The sequence below is a fragment of the Bidens hawaiensis genome, unplaced genomic scaffold (assembly GCF_021521415.1).
Source record: "Bidens hawaiensis isolate Kalapana, Puna unplaced genomic scaffold, B.hawaiensis_p1.1 tig00024022_1, whole genome shotgun sequence".
Lineage (NCBI taxonomy): Eukaryota > Viridiplantae > Streptophyta > Magnoliopsida > Asterales > Asteraceae > Bidens > Bidens hawaiensis.
Window position 1 is genome coordinate 85,862 of NW_027493786.1, and position 19,991 is coordinate 105,852.

At 33.2% G+C, this 19,991-nt stretch overlaps 1 protein-coding gene across 1 annotated transcript; it reads right to left on the minus strand.

Annotated features, from left to right (window-relative positions):
- Positions 1–15,340: 15,340 nt before the first annotated feature.
- Positions 15,341–19,494, minus strand: LOC143568604 (sugar transporter ERD6-like 16). The gene is made up of 16 exons (XM_077054720.1): positions 19,162–19,494; positions 19,004–19,066; positions 18,825–18,914; positions 17,645–17,704; positions 17,480–17,545; positions 17,330–17,395; positions 17,142–17,217; positions 16,997–17,061; positions 16,822–16,914; positions 16,657–16,737; positions 16,476–16,560; positions 16,326–16,372; positions 16,194–16,256; positions 15,926–16,099; positions 15,703–15,817; positions 15,341–15,607 (listed from the first exon to the last, which is right to left on the minus strand). Exons 1-16 carry the CDS (start codon positions 19,351–19,353, stop codon positions 15,492–15,494), a joined length of 1,452 nt encoding a protein of 483 aa, XP_076910835.1. The 5' UTR covers positions 19,354–19,494; the 3' UTR covers positions 15,341–15,491.
- Positions 19,495–19,991: the final 497 nt, after the last annotated feature.

Sequence of the window (19,991 nt, forward strand, 5' to 3'; positions counted from 1 at the left end):
TGAAGCTAAAGATCAATAAAGTCTAAAGGACTTTAGCCTAAAAACCAATAGATTGGTCTAAATCCACATACCTCACCCTTTGATTCCTCCGGACAGCGCCGAAAGAAAAATGGAATTGTATGGTGAAAAATGTGGGGTCGTAGTAGATGGGGGCATGAGCACCCGGTGCACGTTCGACCCATGTTGAAGCTATTATCGGAAATTATAATCGGAAGAAAGGTGGATTGTGATTGTGATTGTGGATTGTGATTATGGATTGTGATTGTGATTTGTGGATTGTGATTGTGACTAATATTTAAACACCGTCGGAACCCGGCGGTACATCTCCCTGACAATTTGAATTTGGCGGCACAAGAAACAATAAAGGCAATGATGACGTCGCCACTCGTCAAATCAACGTGTGGCCATTAATTACGATTTTGACACGCTTAAACATATTTTAGTGTGACCATTTATCACTTATAGCCACACATAATAAGTGTATATGTGACAATTAAAAACGTAGAAAAAATAAAACTAACATACTCTTTGGTCACACAACCTTGTATAAGTGGCCATTAATTACATTTGGAAACAATTAAAAATATTTAAGTGTGATCATTTCTCACTTATAGCCACACATTATAAGTGTATCTATGACAATAAAAACTTATAAAAAATAAAACTAAGATACTCTTTGGTCACACAACCTCGTATAAGTGGCCATTAATTACATTTTGACACACTTAAAAATATTTAAGTGTGACAATTTCTCACATATAGCCACACATAATAAGTGTATCCGTGACAATAAAAACTTAGGAAAAGTAAAAGTAAACTACTCTTTGGTCACATAACCACGTATAAGTGGCCATTAATTACATTTGGACACACTTAAAAATATTTAAGTGTGACAATTTATCACATATAGCCACAAATAATAAGTGTATCCGTGACAATAAAAAACTTAGGAAAAATAAAAGTAAACTACTCTTTGGTCACACAACCTCGTATAAGTGGCCATATATTTTAAGCGTTTTAGCCACATTACTGATAAATACAATGGTTGTTCGTCATATTTCGCCACTTTATTAAAAATGTGGCTAGAAAATGTGACATTAGGTCACACAACGTAATATAAGTGGCTATATTTTTTTACCTTTTAGACACATCTCTTAACAATACAGTAGCCGTTTGTCACATTTGGCCACACTATTAAAACATGTGGCTAGTTATATGTCACAGTTTGTGGCTAATGCATGTGTTTTTGGTCACATGTATCAAAGATCAAACAAACTATGACTGTAGGTCACATTTCGCCACACAATTTTAAAATGTGGCTAGTTTTTGTCACAGTTTTTTTCAAAGTGTGGCGAAAAGTACCTGAGTAGGTATAGAATGGTCACATGAAGAATAATATGTGTGGCCAAAACATTCTGGAAGGTTTTCAAACATGGTCAAAGACCTTTTAGCCACACATTTAAGCCGAAGTGTGGCAAATCGCCCAGACCACATGTGTGGCCGAAGGTCGATATTCACGTAGTGCTAATGGAGACGAATACTACGCAACCAAGGATAGAGGAACAATTAAGTTTAACTTAAACTAGGTCACTAATCGCTCACAAACCCAAACCCGACAAGAACCGAACCCGCTCTCGCGCGATCCTAATCCTAACAAGTAAAAGCTATGAGACGACCCTACTTCCTATCACCTCTCGGTCTCTAAGAAGGTGCCTACCCGCTGATTTTAACTAATTAATATACCCAACTAAACCCTACGGTTGATCACCCCGCAAACAATCTCTAAACACAAAGTAAAGAGTTCAAACAAGCTAAAATTAACTAAAACCGATTCAATCAATCAAAGAGAGAGGTAATTGAGTACTATTAATCAAAACACAACCACTAAACATAACCTAATTCAATATTAAACCAAACTTTTCATTAACAATTCAAGTAATGATCATCAACAATCCAATTTATTTACTAAAACCTAACAATAATCATCTAACCTAGGTAGAACTAACTACTTTAGCCTAACATTAACTTTCGACAGCAGCTAATAACTAAGTTAAACATCATAAACATCAATATAAACATAAGTAAACTCATTCAAGATTCAATAACAATCAAACACAAGTCAATCTTCAAGTTACTTGCAAAACAATCCAAAGTAAAAGATCAAATTAACTAGTTAAGTATCTTGAACAAAAACACAAAGTTTATGAGTGATTACTTAAGATATATGGCTGAAACAAATGATGATTAAGACCCGTAGCTGATGTATACAACCCTCCTTGATCTTATTCTTCTTCTTCTTCTTCTTCTTCTTCTTCTTCTTCTTCTTCTTCCAGCTGCCACAACACTTTTTTCTTTCTTTTCCCTTGCTGCTGCCTGCTGCGATCGGACCAGCCGCCACCCAAGTTAGGGTTTTCTTTTTTTTTATTATTTAATTAATGTATTATGCATGTAAGGCTTGGAACTTGTGGGCTTGGGTCGGGCCTTGACTTGTAGTCTTCAAAGTTTCTCAAAAAGGTCCTTAGAGTCTTCAAACTTTACTCTTTTTTCCGTTAAAACACAAAACCTACAAGTAATCAAACCAACTTTGTAAAATTAAGCAAAAACAATCCAAAAATCTTAATAATTAAACTAATAAGCAATTAAAACATGATAAAACAATAAGGAAAGTAAGTGTGTTTTACAACACATCACTGTAACAACTCGGGTTTTTGAATTCATATTTTACCCGACTCGGTTCAATGTTCGTGTCATGTTATTAAATAAATATATTGCGTTTATCGAGCTTAATTTTATTAATATATTATTTATTTATTTATAATTATAACTTTTACATTTTGACATTTTTAACCCAAACTATAAGTTTGAACTTCTTTTGTATCCATCCTCAAACTCTAGGTTCCTTTTTGTAAATATTGTTATAACCCATTTCACAAATCTGGATACCCATTGATCCAAACCCGAATTCATATACATTTCTTATACCCGAATTGATAATCTGTTAGTTTGAACCATAATCTTTGTATTATAGATAAAGTTTATCTCGTGTATATCAAATCTACGTTATTTACGGCCTAATAATCCTTATAAACGTGTTAATTAAATTAAAAATGGATCTATTATCCGAAATATAATTCAAACTGTAATCCTAATATCAGATTTCTATATAAACGAACATGTATTATGCATTTGATTCATCCATTAGCATCCACTAACCATCGCCTATAATAACCCTATAAATAATTATATTAACTTTGCCGTTTACATGCTCGTTCGTTATAGTTCTTAGCTGGCACCTGCTTGAAGCAGTTAACCCATCTACGTTTTTCATTTAAGGTAAATAATTAAGGGGTTTTGATCGTGATCACGTACTAAACAAAAGCCCTATGGTAAATTTGTTTAACATCAACAAATTTTATCAATTGAATTTGTTAGGGTCCCTAGTCAAATATGTTGATGTTTGCATCTATTTATATTAAATTGGTTCTGGGTTATGTTGCGAGTTGCTGGGTAGCCTAGCTGGTATCTAAGTCACGGGGGCAGGTCGCGGGTTCGACCCCTGCCACCCCGGATTTTTTGGTATTTTTGTTAAATAATCTTTTTAATCATTTAATAATTATATTAATAATAATAATAACTAATTAAAATTATTTTAGTGAAAACCGACTCTATAATACTTGTTTAACTCACATTTTTGTTCGTGTATATACGTATATGTAAGCATAGATGTATATATATATATAGGGAGAGGATCATGAAAGAACCTTATGGAAAGAACTAGAGAACTAATAATGAAGTATTTTTAATTTAATTAAAAAAAATATTTTAAAATTTTTTTTTCTTTCATCCTTCTTATATGTTGTTATTCTTCACCACAAAAAAATAAAAAAAAAATAAAAAATTAACGAGTAATGCATCACCGATTTTTTTTATAATGCATATGTGCAATAGTGTGCATTTTGATATTTGAAATACTGTTGAATAGCATATATATAGTTGTTTGTATTGTATATTTGCAATGGTGTTATATTATATACAAAAATTAAAAGAAAATCAATATAGTGCATATGTGCATTAGTGTTGTATTACATATATGCGATAATGTGTTTTGCATACAATTATTAATGTCGTATTTGCATATATTCAATAGTGTGTATTGGATAATGTAATTGTGTTGTATTATATGCAATAAAACACTATTATATATATGAAATAAGCATTAGTGCACATATGCACTACAGTACTGCACCGACAAGTTTTTTTTTTAGTATTAATATCATCTAATTAGAAGGAGGAAAGAAAAAAATCACAAAATATTTTTTAAAAAATAGTTAAAAATAATTATTTAGTAGTTCTCTAGTTCTCTCTTTAAGAGTAGTTCTATCTAGATCCCACCCCTATATATATATATAATATTATTATAATAATTAATTTAATAATGGTTATCGAGTCTTTATAATCAATCTTCTGCTTTACTTAGCGTATCCGTTCTCTTTGTTCTTTACTAGGCTAAAACGTCCATGCGTGATTCCCGCATTCGTACCCGCACTCTTAATATCTCAATCACCTTTGTTCGTCTATTGAGGTGAGTACCACATTCCCCTATATTTCTCGTTTTCTACGTTTTGGGGACATATGCGTCAACATATTTTCTCTTATTTATACATATACTTAAACTGCAACTATTGTCTTATGTGTTAACAATTTTATACCATACTTGTTACGTTCTTACATGCTTATTGTGAATCGCATTCGAAGAGGTACAACATAATCTCAGAATAGTATGATCACACGATAGTCGTCATAGCTCCGTGCTTTTCGACATCTCATTTATCTTTGCTCATTGGTTAAATTGCTTATCTCATTTGACTTTTTGCAATACTTATATTTTATATATTATATATACATTAAACTGGTGTGTTGCTCACTCAACTTTGTGTTGACAAATATACTTTATTTTCAACGCATATGCAGGCCATCTTGTGATGTGAAGTTAGTTCAAGTTTGGGAGATCACTTAAGGAATAATTTTAGAGAAATTAAATGAGACAATTGTTTATGGTTTTTGCACTATTTGTTTTTGTTTGGATATTGTATGAAATATTTGTTTTATTTGAATTTAATAAAAAGATATTGAAATTTCCAATATTGCATAATAGTATCTTGAGAGCTGTGGGAAATCAGCTCACACCCTAGTATTTCCACCGTAGGTTGGGGTGTGACAGATTGGTATCGGAGCTGAATGTTTAAGATAGGTCGTTAGCGGTGCCTTAGTAACATGCTTAGGAGCCCCATAAGTGCTTATCTGTTTGCCTTATGTGTTCAAATTAATTGTTTACAGCTTTCTTAGATAATTATTTAATGATTTTGTTATTATATTTTCGTGCACACACACACACAACTCCGAGGCTATGCCTCAGCATTCAAAGAAAACGTTTCGAAGTTAGTTTGTTTTATTTTCGGGAAATTCCTTAAGAATTCCCACCTGTTGTTTTCTCTTGTTCACCTTAGGGCTAGGTATGTGGCATGTCACTGTAATAACTGAAATGGGGAGAGGAAATGTGGGTTGGGCCTTGGTAAAACGTTTCCAAGAACCAAAGGTAAGATGCTATTTTTTACCTAGGGATAACCTGACCAAAGTACTTGACCCTATGGACCCGAGCGAGACCCAAAAATGCCATATGACCGACACCCTAGGCTGTCAACCGTGACCACAATAGTGATTGCGTTCCTATAATATTTTTAAACTGAATTCACGGTGATTCGTGATTTAAATTCGGTTTTTCCAATTATGGTGTTTTGTTATTTAAATGGTTAGTTGGGTGAAAAATCCATGGAACCCATGGTCATTCCTACTATCCATTTTTCACTTTGTTTTATGTTTTTGTTGGAGTCATCATATGTGGTGATTCACAAGATACTCCAATTACCCAAATTTTATTTCGTTTGTTCGTTATTTAGTTTGGTAGGTTAAAACATCATGTAACGCTCATCGGGCCGACAAACTTTATTGTATTGTTAATTCGTTAATTAGTTGGGACAATCAAAATGCCATGTAATGCTCATGGGCTGTCCAACTCAGTTGCTTTTATTCGTTAGTTTTGTTGGGTCATTCAAACTGGAAAGCTCATGGGAGGCCAACACACAATTTATATTTCGTTATTTTATTGTAAAGTTAACTTAATCAAATAAATTTTAAACTGACTTATCTCCTAGTGTAGTCATAACACATTAATCATATTGACTACATCATCTAATAATTATTTACGCAATGTACCCCCCTCATCTAATAATCTTTTACTTTTAACTCTTATGACGCAAATCCCTTTACTTCTCAAGACAACGTTATTATAAGTTATCTACATAATTAAACATTTTATTTTTCTAATGATTCCTCAACTTATCCTTCAAACTTGTAAATCCTTATTTATGGTCCCTATATAATGCCGTCTCTAAGAAATCATCGTCGTCACCAACGCTTATCTGGTTCACGCGATCGCCGCTTGGCTGCTAGGATCACAAAAGAATTCGCTGCTGCAATGCCCACAATTGTCACTCAAATCCAAAGCCTCAACTCAAACGGATCCGCCTCCTCGTCCGCACCAAATAACTATGATTTCCGTAACTTTTTGAGCACCAAACATCCATCCTTCTGTGGTGAGGAAAATGTCACCGCCTTGCTTCAGTGGTTCGAGCAAATGGAAAACATCTTCATCCACTGCGAATGTCCGGACGCCAACTGGACTAAGTTCGCCTTGAGCAAGTTCGAGGGCCGAGCTATCACATGGTGGAATGCTTTGAGGACTGACCAAGGGTCTAACTTGGTCGTATCCATGCCTTGGGAAGAATTTAAGGAGGAAATGAAGAAGGAAATTCTGCCCGGAACACGAACTACAAAGACTCGAGGCTGACTTTGGGAACTTAAACAGGTTGGTGGGGATAACTCTACCTATTCGAACCGTTTCCGTGAACTTAGCCGAATCGTACCTCACTTGTAACCCCCGAAAACCGCAACATTCAAAAATACATTCGCGGTTTACCAAGCATTTTCCGTGTTGCTATGACGAGTCGTGATCCCTTAACCATCGGTGAGGCTATGGACCCAGCTGCTTCCCTCATTGGCAGTTATGTTACGGATGGAACCTTGTCTCGTAGGATTCCAAGCCTAATCCCGACAAGACCGAAACCGACTCATCCTCTAATGCGAAAGCCGAACCCAAATCTACTTCCAACAACGATCACCGCAACAATAACCACAACAACAAGCGTAAAGCCTATGCCGTTAAATGATGTGTGAAAAACGTATATAATATTAAAAAACCAAGTTTTACCGAATTCACCTAAACAACCACACACAATCGGAAAGTGTACCGGTCGCAATGTAGCTAGCAAGTAAGAACGGATATCGAACCTAGGACGCTATGGGTAAACTCTAATTATTAAACCTAAAAGATTACTAACCTAGACTTTCTTTTGATTTTTAGAATTTTTTTATTAATTAAACTAGTAATACTTAACTAATTAAAAATTAAACTAAAAATAAAACTTTATAAAAAATCGGGTTTTACTAATATGTGAGAAACGACTACCTAGGTAATGGAATCCTACTAGTTAAATTAATAGTTAACGAACTTGACTTTGGTGAAAAACAATATCTTAGATATATGACACTAAAGACCACTAAAGTGCGCTTGATCGCCTCCCGGCCTCACCGACGACACCCAAGAACTCTAATGACATGTGAAGCTCAATTGTTAAAGGTTTGGATCACCTCCCGGTCTCACCTTACCTAATAATATTATGGTACCCAAAATCCAAATCATCTCCCGGTCTCTTCGAATACAATATATATTAATATAAGGGGGTATTAATAAATAATTTGAACACGACTTGTATCACAATAATCTAAGGGACCTAGGATAACTCACTCCCGTGAAATTATTACCCAAACCTGCAAAAGACAAAGATGACACAACACTAAATCACCTCCGGCCTCTCTAGTGAAAGAACAATAAAATCTAATAAACTTTTATAAATTATTCCTACGGTTATTTCGACCATAAACCGCAAACAAGTTGAAAACACAAAGTAAACAACCTAATCATGTGTCTAATAATCAAAAAAATCTATTAAACACAAGTGGAATAATGATTAAAATAATAAATTAGATTCAATTACTCAACAATACCATGAACAAACCAACTAAAAACTTTTACCATAGCATCAATTCATCCAACATCCAATAATTATTCGTCAAACCATTAATATAACATAGTATTTAACCAAAACGTAGGTAGTGTAAAGTATTTAGCTACTCATAATAAAGTATGAAACGAAACTAACTTTTCATTGCGATGGGAGTTACACATTTCATGTCATAACCTGCTAGAGTGAGGAACCGCCGAGCAGCTCTCCCTATGAGTATAGTATAGCTCGAGACATTAAGTGTTTGATTGGGTCACATCTTGTCACAATATGAACTGTGAAGGACATGAAGTAGTGATGCAACTTCTGAGTAACAAAGACTAATGTGAGGCAGCGCCCTTCAACAACTGAGTACCTTGTCCTCGGACCTGTGATCACTCGGCTCAAGTAGTATACTGCATTCCTTCCTATCGCAATGCCCCACGAGAAGTAGAAGTGAGATAAAGCTGCAAGGGATTGGCTGAATATTGATCCAGTTTAGGCAGCTTTCAGTCTCTATAAACTTGATGGAATATCTCTTACACAAGGAAAAAGACTTGCATTAATCAATGGCATGAAGGAGTTGAATCAGGAACAGAAAGACTTTCAAAGCCAAAGCAAAGGCATTCGTTTACGCTGCAAAGACGATTCGTGCTAGCTCTTCTCTTCTTTAATTAGTTACATGAATAGCCTATTGGGCTAGTTTACTAAGCTTTTAGTCTACATAAACTTTATTCAATATTGATTACACTCCTTCTCCTACTGCTTCTCCTTATACCCACTAATGGTTCATCGTAAAAGAAATAAAAGTTGAGAAGTATGCCCATGTGCTTAAATTAATTGTCGTGCTAGCCTTCTTGCTTTTTTTTCCTTGCCGAGGACTTTTGGTGTTGACCAGGCAATCTCCTTAATTCCTTTTTCTTCTTGCGAATTCTTTCTTTTTCCACACTAGCTGCCCACCTCACGAAAATAATAGTAATGACTTCTGCTTTCTTAATTTCTTGTTCGCACAGTAGCCCCCACCTACAAAAGAGAAGCAATAATAATATTCCTTCTTGGCTTCGTTGACTTGTTTCTCCTCATACAGCCGCACCAAATTCTATTATATATATTATTTTTTTCGTCTCACCTCTCCAACAAAACAAAACCCACCAATAATATATTATTATCTGTTATTAATGTTGTAGGGTTTTGTTCATTTTATCCAAGTAATAGCCTCACAGCAACGGGCTTTCACCATTAATCTCTTGGCCCGAATCGGTATTTCTCTTTACTTTGAAAGTACATGTGACCAAACATAAGCCCAACCTTCCTTGATTTTATAGGCCACTCTATGGTGACTTCTTTATGGTCTCCATGTGACAACACAAACAAATAATTATTCATGAGCTATATATTTGCATTAAAAGATTTATATAAATTTAAATGATGCCATATTTTTTTTATGTGTTGATGACGGTAAGTAAATTATTTCGATGTAATATTTTCTTTCATTATACTTTATTTGTTATTTAAATGAACACCTTTAATACTTGATATAAAAAAAATAACTAAAGAGAAATGTCAATTATAATAACTTATTTGAAGTTTTCCTTATCGGTCACAAGTTTAGTAAAAGAAAAAATTCAATATTAGCTCATTGTCTCTTGAAACCTTTAAAATCCAATTATGAGCCATATAGAAATATATTCAAATAAAATATGTCTCAAAATACTTGAAAGTGTAGAAAATATTTATATAATAACATGTATATTTTAGACCACATCATTAACCAACCTCCTCCTAACCAAAACCAAACTGCCCTGAACAAAAAGACTTACCTTGGTCCTTATCCCCTATGTGCCAAGTGTAACTTTCATCACTTCGCAAACCCCTTGCCGACTATGCACCCAATGCAACCATTATAACCACCTTTCTAACACTTGTCGTATCCTGCCTAATGCACAAGCCACCCCACTTGCTCAACCCGACGCTCCTAATACCCGTGCTTGCTATTATTGTGGAGACCCAAATCATCTTCGTAATATGTGTCCTCAACTTATCCATGCCCATCAAGCCAAAACTATGACTACACCCGACTACTTGACCTATGCTCACCAAGTTCGAATACATCAACCCCATATCCTTCAAGACCCTCCCATCAATCAAGGTCAAACTTACTTAACCCAACTATATCAAGCCCCGCACCCGCAAGCTCAAGTGTACCAAGCGTACTGTACTCAAGCCCCCTCCTATGCACGTTCAACCCATTCAAGCTATTCCAAGTCAATCTACCTCAACTGTGCCTAGGAATGCAACTCTTGATGGTGCTCCAAGTCACGTTAATTAAAGCTACTCAACGACTATGAAGACTTTTGCCATTCTCTTTATCTTAATTTATTTTGTCTTGTTCTAAATCACGTATTGTAACGCCTCTTAATAGTTTTGAATTATTTTCCCAGTTGAACTATTTATCTTCTATCTCATGAATAAAGTCCATTTTGTTTAATAGATTGTTTATTGCAACCTACTTATATATTATTTCATTACTTTCATTAACCTTAACTAATAATAAGTTATCTCCTATTAAACTTTAAATACTTATATTTTTGCGATGTCTTGGAAATTTCCTTGTTTTAGTAAATCCAATGCAATTTTTGGAATTGTTTTATGCATTGCTGATTTTCTAATTAAAACTTCTTAAAATTTTTGTTTCCTCAAAATCATGTTTTACTCAAATATTTTGTAACCCACACAATGGGACGAGTTATGTGGACCATCCGACAATCTAAGTAATTATGGATGCATACGTAGTTACCAAAGTTCTCGCATGAAAATCATAATCCTAATCCGAATAATTGTGTGTTATGATGAAGAACCGAAAGTAGTTGAGATAATGGTACAAGTGAAAAGATGATAAGGACATGGTGGATACACCGCTGGTACATCCTATATGTAAGTGCCCTTATCGGATTTTCATTTGAAGCGTTGCTTCAACTATCTAAAGTTCTGTATTATGATTTAATTTTAAATTGTAAGCATTTTAATTTAATGGTGTGGTTATAGTATTCCTTAATTTCGGGACGAAATTCCCAAAAGTAGGGGAGACTGTAACAACTCGGGTTTTTGTATTCATATTTTACCTGACTCGGTTCGATGTTCGGGTTATGTTATTAAATAAATATATTGCGTTTATCGAGCTTAAATTTATTAATATATTATTTATTTATTTATTTATAATTATAAACTTTTATGTTTTGACATTTTTAACCCAAACTATAAACTTGAACTTCTTTTGCATCCATCCTCAAACTTCAGGGTCCTTTTTGTAAATATTATTATAACCCATTTCACCAATCTGGATACCCATTGATCCAAACCCGAATTCATATACATTTCTTATACCCGAATTGATAATCTGTTAGTTTGAACCATAATCTTTGTATTATATATAAAGTTTATCTCGTGTATATCAAATCTACGTTATTTACGGCCTAATAATTCTTATAAACGTGTTAATTAAATTCAAAGTTGATCTATTATCCAAAATATAATTCAAACCGTAACCCTAATATCATATTTCTATATAAACGAACATTTATTATGCAATTGATTCATCCATAAGCATCCACTAACCATCACCGATAATAAACCTATAAATAATTATATTAAATTTGCCGTTTACGTGCTTGTTTGTTATCGTTCTTGGCCGGAACCTGTTTGAAGCAATTAACCCAACTCCGTTTGTTGTTTAAGGTAAATAATTAAGGGGTTTTGATCGCGATCACGTACTAAACAAAAGCCCTATGGTTAATTCCTTTAACATCAACAAATTTTATGAATTGAATATGTTAGGGTTCTTAGCCAAATCTGTTGATGTTGGTATTTGTTTATATTAAATTGGTTCTGGGTTATGATGCGAGTTGCTGGGTAGCCTAGCTGGTTAAGCCATCTAAGTCACTAGTGCAGGTCGCGGGTTTGACCCCCAACAACCCCGGATTTGTTTGGTATTTTTGTTAAATCATATTTTTAATCATTTAATAATTATATTGATAATAATAATAACTAATTAATATTATTTTAGTGAAAACCGACTCTATAATACTTGTTTAACTCACGTTTTCGTTCGTGTATATACGTATATGTAAACATATATGTATATATACATATATATATAATAACATAAAAACTAATATGTTGATATATATATATATATACATATAGGGGTGGGATCTAGAGAGAACTAGAGAACTACTAAAAAATTATTTTTAACTATTTTTAAAAAAATATTTTGTGATTTTTTTTCTTTCCTCTTTCTAATAAGATGATATTGAGACTAAAAAAAAAAAACCTTGTCTGTGTAGTACTGTAGTGCATATGTGCACTAAAGCCTGTTTCATATATACAATAGTGTTTTATTGCATATATACAACACAATTACATTATCCAATACACACTATTGAATATATGTAAATACGACATTAATAATTGTATGCAAAACACATTATCGCATATATGTAATACAACACTTATGCACATATGCACTATATCGATTTTTTTTTAATTTTTGTATATAATATAACACCATTGAAAATATACAATACAAACAACTATATATATGCTAATCAACACTATTTCAGATATCAAAATGCACACTATTGCACATATGCATTATAAAAAATATCGGTGTATTGCATATATGCATTACTCGTTATTTTTTTTTATTTTTTTTTATTTTTATATTTTTTGTGGTGAAGAATAACAACATATAAGAAGGATGAAAGAAAAAAAAATTTAAAAATATTTTTTTAATTAAATTAAATACTTCATTATTAGTTCTCTAGTTCTTTCCATAAAATGAAGTTCTTTCATGATCCTATCCATATATATATATTTATATCAAGTAAACTATATATATAAATATGTTCATAAAACTTAAAATAATATTTTCAAGATATGTTTTTATAATCAAACTAATTATTTTAAATAATAAATCTTTTATATATAATATTATATTATTATAATATTAATTTAATAATGGTTATCGAGTCTTTATAATCAATCTTGTGCTTTACTTAGCGTATCCGTTCTTCTCTTTGTTCTTTACTAGGCTTTAACGTCCATGCGTGATTCCCGCATTCTTAATATCTCAATTATCTTTGTTCGTCTATTGAGGTGAGTACCACATTCCCCTATATTACTCGTTTTCTACGTTTTGGGGACATATGCGTCAACATATTTTCACTTATTTGTGCATATACTCAAACTGCAACTATTGTCTTATGTGTTAACAATTTTTTACCATACTTGTTACGTGCTTATATGCTTATTGTGAATCGCATTCGGAGAGGTCCAACATAATCTCATAATAGTATGATCATACGACAGTCGTCATAGATTCGTGCTTTTCGATATCTCATTTATCTTTGCTCATTGGTTAAATTACTTATCTCATTTAACTTGTTGCAATACTTATATTGTATATATTATATCTACATTATACTGGTGTGTTGCTCACTCAACCTTGTGTTGACAAATCTACTTTATTTTCAACGCATATGCTGGTCATCGTGTGATGTGAAGTTAGTTCAAGTTTGGGAGATTACTTAAGGAATAATGTTAGAGAAATTAAATGAGACAATTATTTATGGTTTTTGCACTATTTGTTTTTGTTTGAATATTGTATGGAATATTTGTTTTATTTGAATTTTATAAATAGATATTGAAATTTCCAATATTGCATAATAGTACCTTGGGAGTTGTGGACCATCGGCTCACGCCTCAGCATTTCCGCCATAATTAGGGTGTGACACTTACCAGCTCATTTAAAGTTACTTTTAATGTTGATGAAGCTTATTATAATCCTTTGCAATATAGAAGACTTGTGGGTAAGCTTAATTACTTGACTCGTACACTGATTTGGCTTTTACAGTACAGTTTTTTAGCCAATTCATGCAGGATCCACATTCTAATCATTGGGATGCTGCTATACAAACTCTTAGATATGTCAAAGGAACTACATCTTTTGATTGTTGTTTAATATATCTAGTGATTTAAAAGTAGAGGCTTTTTGCAACTCCGATTGGGCTTCTTGTCCTAATACCAGACGATCCATTAGTGGTTATTTTATTCTGTTTTGGTGACATCCCAATTTCTTGGAAATCCAAGAAACAACCAACCGTTTCTCTTAGTTCATTTGAAGCCGAATATATATATGCGAAGGGTTACTGCTGAATTAGCATGGCTTATACGTTTTATTCATGAGTTATCTTCCTTCAGTTGTTCCTATTCCTTTGAAATGTGACAGTCTAGCAGCTACTCATATTGCTAAGAATTCAGTTTATCATGAACGAACAAAACTCATCATCGATTGCCATTTTGTTAGAGACTAGTTGCAAGATGGTCTTATTAGTGTTTCTCATCTTCCTACAAAGACTCAGCATGCAAGATATCCTTACTAAAAGTTTGTGTGGTCCTCAACATTATTCTTGACTATCCAACTTGGGGGCTTTCTATACCTCCAACTTGAGAAAGGGGAGGGGGGTCATATCTGTGTTGGTATTATAGCTCGGTATGACTAGTTGTTACTTGGTTAACAGTTAGTTTAGTTTTAAGTATTTGTTAGATTAGTGGTGGTTAGTCTTGTATAAATCAAATGATCTTTTCTTTGTAATAAAAATAACAATTAGTTCTTTTCTCCTATCATTTTCTGTCTTTGATTTTACAGTTAAGCACCGTTTAAAAAATTGAATAACGTCTTTATTCATTAACTCCATGAAAATCAGATCTTTATAAAATCACATCACACGCAATCTATTTAATTTATCAAATTTAAGTTACTAAAATCATATAATGAAATCATATAAACAAATCAACAATTAATTAACCTGATTAACAATCATGTTTGCTAATTCAATCAAATATTAGCATCCCAAATATCCAAGTGTTACAAACAAATGATTGAACACCACATGTGATACCAACAAACATTATCTCCAGAAAGATCAAGAGCGAATAATGGGAAAATCTGTGAGGTATCATGATTATATGTAGTAAGCATTTTATATGTTCATTGTTGGAAAAAAAATATTTTCCTACACACAGTAAAAAAAGGCTTGAAGACATTAAGCTTTTGAAATTTTTATTAATCAGAAATGTATCAGGAGTATATATAATAAACATTTCTTGGTGAAAATGCGCAACAAATTATATAAAATAAATGAATAATGAGAGAGATTAGCTAAGAGAAAACTGAGAAATACTTAAGGAACCATATCACTCATTCCATGGTACACGTAACTACGACTAACAATGTTACAACAAATACGACTGTTACTTGTTGATCGAGGCTTGGATTTCCTCTAAGCTTTTGCCTTTCGTTTCAGGCACTAGTTTTGCTACAAAGATAATCGTGAGGATCGAAAATCCAGAAAACAACCAGAATGTACCTATTTAAAAGCAAAACAGAACGAGCTAAATTAGTTTAAGAGAACAAATTGATACTAATTTCTATGAACCAGAAGCTAGGATGGCGAAAATGTACCAGCCGGGCTCCAGGTAATGAGAAAGTTAAAACCATACGAGACCACCCATGCACCAAACCAGTTCACTAACACGGCTAGACTCCCTGCAGCACCTTTTATGTGCAATGGGAATATCTGTGAACCCAAAGGAAAGTGTTAACCTTGATTACTACTGTGACTTGTGAGGCTAAAACTTAACTTAAAACATAAAAAAGCTGCATTGTGTAGGTTAACCATGGTTACCTCAGACATTATCAGCCAAGGTACAGCTCCCATCCCGATTGAAAATGATGCTATGAATATCAAAACACCCGAAACAGCAAGAAGTGGGACCCATTCAAGGAAAACGGCTTGGCCCTTGAGGAAAAATGAAGTCCCGGTAAGAAAACAACCAAGAAATGTCCCGAATGAAGATACCTAATAATAACATCAGAAGAAACATTCAGGGGTATCCCAAAATAACGTCCTAGCTAGGGCGGGCTATTGTCTACAATTTTGTCAAAAGAGTTACCATAAGGAGCGGTCTTCTTCCAGATTTGTCCATTAAGACCATACCGAGAATGGTTACAGGAATCTGTATTTAACAAAGACAGAATTAAGCATTACATAAAAAAATTGACAAAATGGTTCAAATTAAACAAACCTGGATCAAGGCATACGCAACGGTTCCAGCTTTACCTGATGAAAGTCCTGTGCAAAACAATTTTCAGCATATTGACTAAAGAGCGTGGATTCAGTGCATAAAAAGGTGTTAGAAGTCACAGTTTATTTCAAATCACTAGAGAAGGCATACCAGCAGTTTGAAAGGTATCACTTGCATAGAATCCTATTCCATTGATTCCTCCAGATTGTTGACATACCATTAATCCAACAGCAATCTAAAACATAAGGGAAAAAGGTCCTAAACGAATCAAGATCGTGCTTCAAAATTTATAAATTTTATATCCTGGATATAAAAATCAGTTGTTGCTTACAATAACTGCTTTTATGTATTTGGCATCAATTAAATCCAATAGTCTAGCTTTAGGAAGACTTTGAAGAGTAAGTATAGTCACCTGTAAAAGAACATGCAAACATTTAGTCATTTTGATTTTCAAAAACCAACAGAAACATATACAAGATCAGATTATGCGTGATACATGTATCTCATCGGCTTCAGCAAAAATGTCTGCTTTTGCACCACGAAGCTTGCGTAAAGAATATTCGAATTCTGCTTCACGTCCAACCTTAGCCTGAATTAAACATATACTTATAAGATTATAATATGTTACACTATAAAATCATCATTAATCTTTTGAACTTTTCATAATGTACCAGCCATCTAGGTGATTCTGGGATAAACAGTAGGCCAACAAGCAGCAAAACGCAAGGAACGAGTCCTGAATATCAATTAATTTTAAATTTTTGGATCTATTATAAAACTTAGTTAGAAACTTGAAAATGAAATATTTGTGCATACCTGTTAAAGCCAATGCTCTCCATGAAATAACTGTTCCCAACAAGAATGATATTGACGAACCAGTAACAATCATAAGCTACACAAAATAACATAAGAAGTAAAATCTTGTGAGTTGCGCACTCAATTTTAATTAAAAGAATGCAAACAATGAGATTTAACTATGCAAGCATTCTAGCCATGATTCTAACCTGATTGAGGGTCGTGAGCCCGCCACGTAGATTTTTTGGCGCTATTTCCGCGATATATATCGGAACCTAGATGCAAATGCGCGATATAAACACTTATGCAAACTGTGAAACAAATAATTCTCCAAATTTGATTCAAGTTTGGCCATTTACCACAAAAGAGAAGATCCCTATGCCATAGCCAGTGAAGAATCGACCCGTATCAAGTAAAAGGGATCCCTAAGTTAAACATCAGAACAAGAAAAATCAACCATATAACAAAATAACACCTAATAAATATGTTCAAATGCACAACATAATATTATTTTCGTAATTTACCATGCTGAAAAAGATTGCGAGCCATCCTGCTATACAGAATACCGCTGATAACGCCATGGCCTGATTTTCGACAACAAAACATCAACAGTAATTTAGATCATGTTTTAAGACAATAGCAAGACATGTTTATGACAATCATGTGCATATAATAAGAAACAATTAGATATTTTTGTTTGCATTTTCTTTTGACAATCATGTGTATATAATATAGAAATAATTAAATAGATATTTTCTTTTTGTTTTGTGTTTTCTTTTATATATAGGCAAAAACATGTAAGTTTTCAGTAAAAGTATGTTATTTGAAATGGGGCATAACCAAAAGTTGGGAATCATTGTACGATAGGGATAAATTAATATAAAACCTTGATAAAAAACATCAAAAATCAATTATTAATTATATTAGACACAGGACATGGACATATAAAAAACAAATGCTACACGATCTAGAATTTCAAACCACACAGACACATGGGTCAATACTGAATACTCAAAACCTTAGCTTAACATGTATGACTTAATAATTAAAAAAAAAAACAGAAAAAACAAGCAGTTCCGTCACGGGATCTTATGGCTAAGAATTAATATTATTAAAGTGTAGGGACATCCAATAATTCCAACTCACAAGTTGTCAACACTATTATATTGTTCATTTTCATTTATACATCTATATCCCGACCAAAAAGAGCGTTGACGACAAAAATGCTCATGATAAAGTTTCTGAATAGACAAAAAATACTTTCGATACTGTGTAATTACAAACTAAGAAGGTAAACTTTAAATATTTATTTAGTTTCGTTTTAAGTATTATTTCTTCTAGGAATAAGATACTAAATACTTGAATAATGTCTAGATATGTTATGAACATTATCCCTATTTAATGAATAGGTTAAATTGAAGACAAAATAACTAACTAATTTCCATAATTATCATCCTTAAATATGGAAATTTGGTGGAACAAACGTTTGAAACAGTTCTACATGACATGTGTTTTTCATGGTTTGGTTAGGTAGTATAAATCAAGATAAACAACCCACACGGTTACACGGAACTGATTGAAAGCAAATCCCAAAAGAGAGAATCACAAATAAAAATACAAAAAATAACACACTAAATTAGCAAATCTCGTCACACACGATAAAAATTAAAAGAAATTTGTCGTAAAAGTAATAAAATTTCATACCCTTTTTCGACCAATCGTGTCTGCAATTCTACCGCTCGTGATTGCACCAATCATGGCACCAATAGTTACTATTGATCCAAACAACGAATACTGCAAAAATCAATGTTAAACTCAAATTCAACAATCTATTAATTTGATCATAAAAACCAAAAAACGATAAAGAAGAACATATATTCAACCTCCGCAACAGATAAGTTCAAATCAATGCTGATATCAGATTGAACTGGAGCCGAATATCCCACCTGCAAAACAAAACAAAACAAAACAAAACAACACAAAAACATTCAAGCAAAACCTTAAGTAATTTTTCTCAACCAAACAAACTGCTTTCACTTACACACGATCCGAATTCAAAAGAGCCGCAAACTGCCACCGCAGTGCTTAGAAGCACCATCAATATCGAACCATTCTGTTCGGTTTCTTTAACATCTTTCACATCTTTCGAATCTTCATCGATAAGCGGCTCCACCAAATCTTCAAGCCCTTTGTTGTCTCCTTTCTCGATATCCCTATGCTCAGTAATCGCCATAATTCGAAGAAAACCGAGCACTAGGGAGACGGTGATAAGGAGATATTTGTGTGGACTCGCCCCAATGGGAGATATTTATGGGAGAGAGGCAATGATTAGGGTGGTACGAATAAAAGGTATAATTTATATAGGCGTGCATGTGAGAAAGTAGAAGATGAAGTCCATGTGAGGATAAGCTGTATCTGACGTGGTTACGCGTCTGCTCTCTTCTCTTACCACTTGACGTGAATAATATTCAAACTTCTTGTTTTGTACTCATCTTTGATCTCAATATCTATCGGGTTCTACATTATGATTTAACTATTTGAATATGTACAGAATAGTCATCACCCTTTCGAATATTACGTATAACAAACGTGTATTATATCACACCCTAAATATCATTAAAGGATAAGTTTTGTATGAATATTTTTGAAATACTTATTTGAGTTTTCTAATTTTATTTATTATTTGTGAGAAAGTTAACGTACAAATGAAATTAATGTGTTAATTGTGAGAATCAAGTAATGTAATTATGTAATTACATCGTAGAGTACTTACATAATTACTCTATGATATACTGTGATTTAGTTCCGATATCATAACAAACGTAACGGAAATCGGTGGAATTCACATAGACTCAATGTCTTAACGCCCGG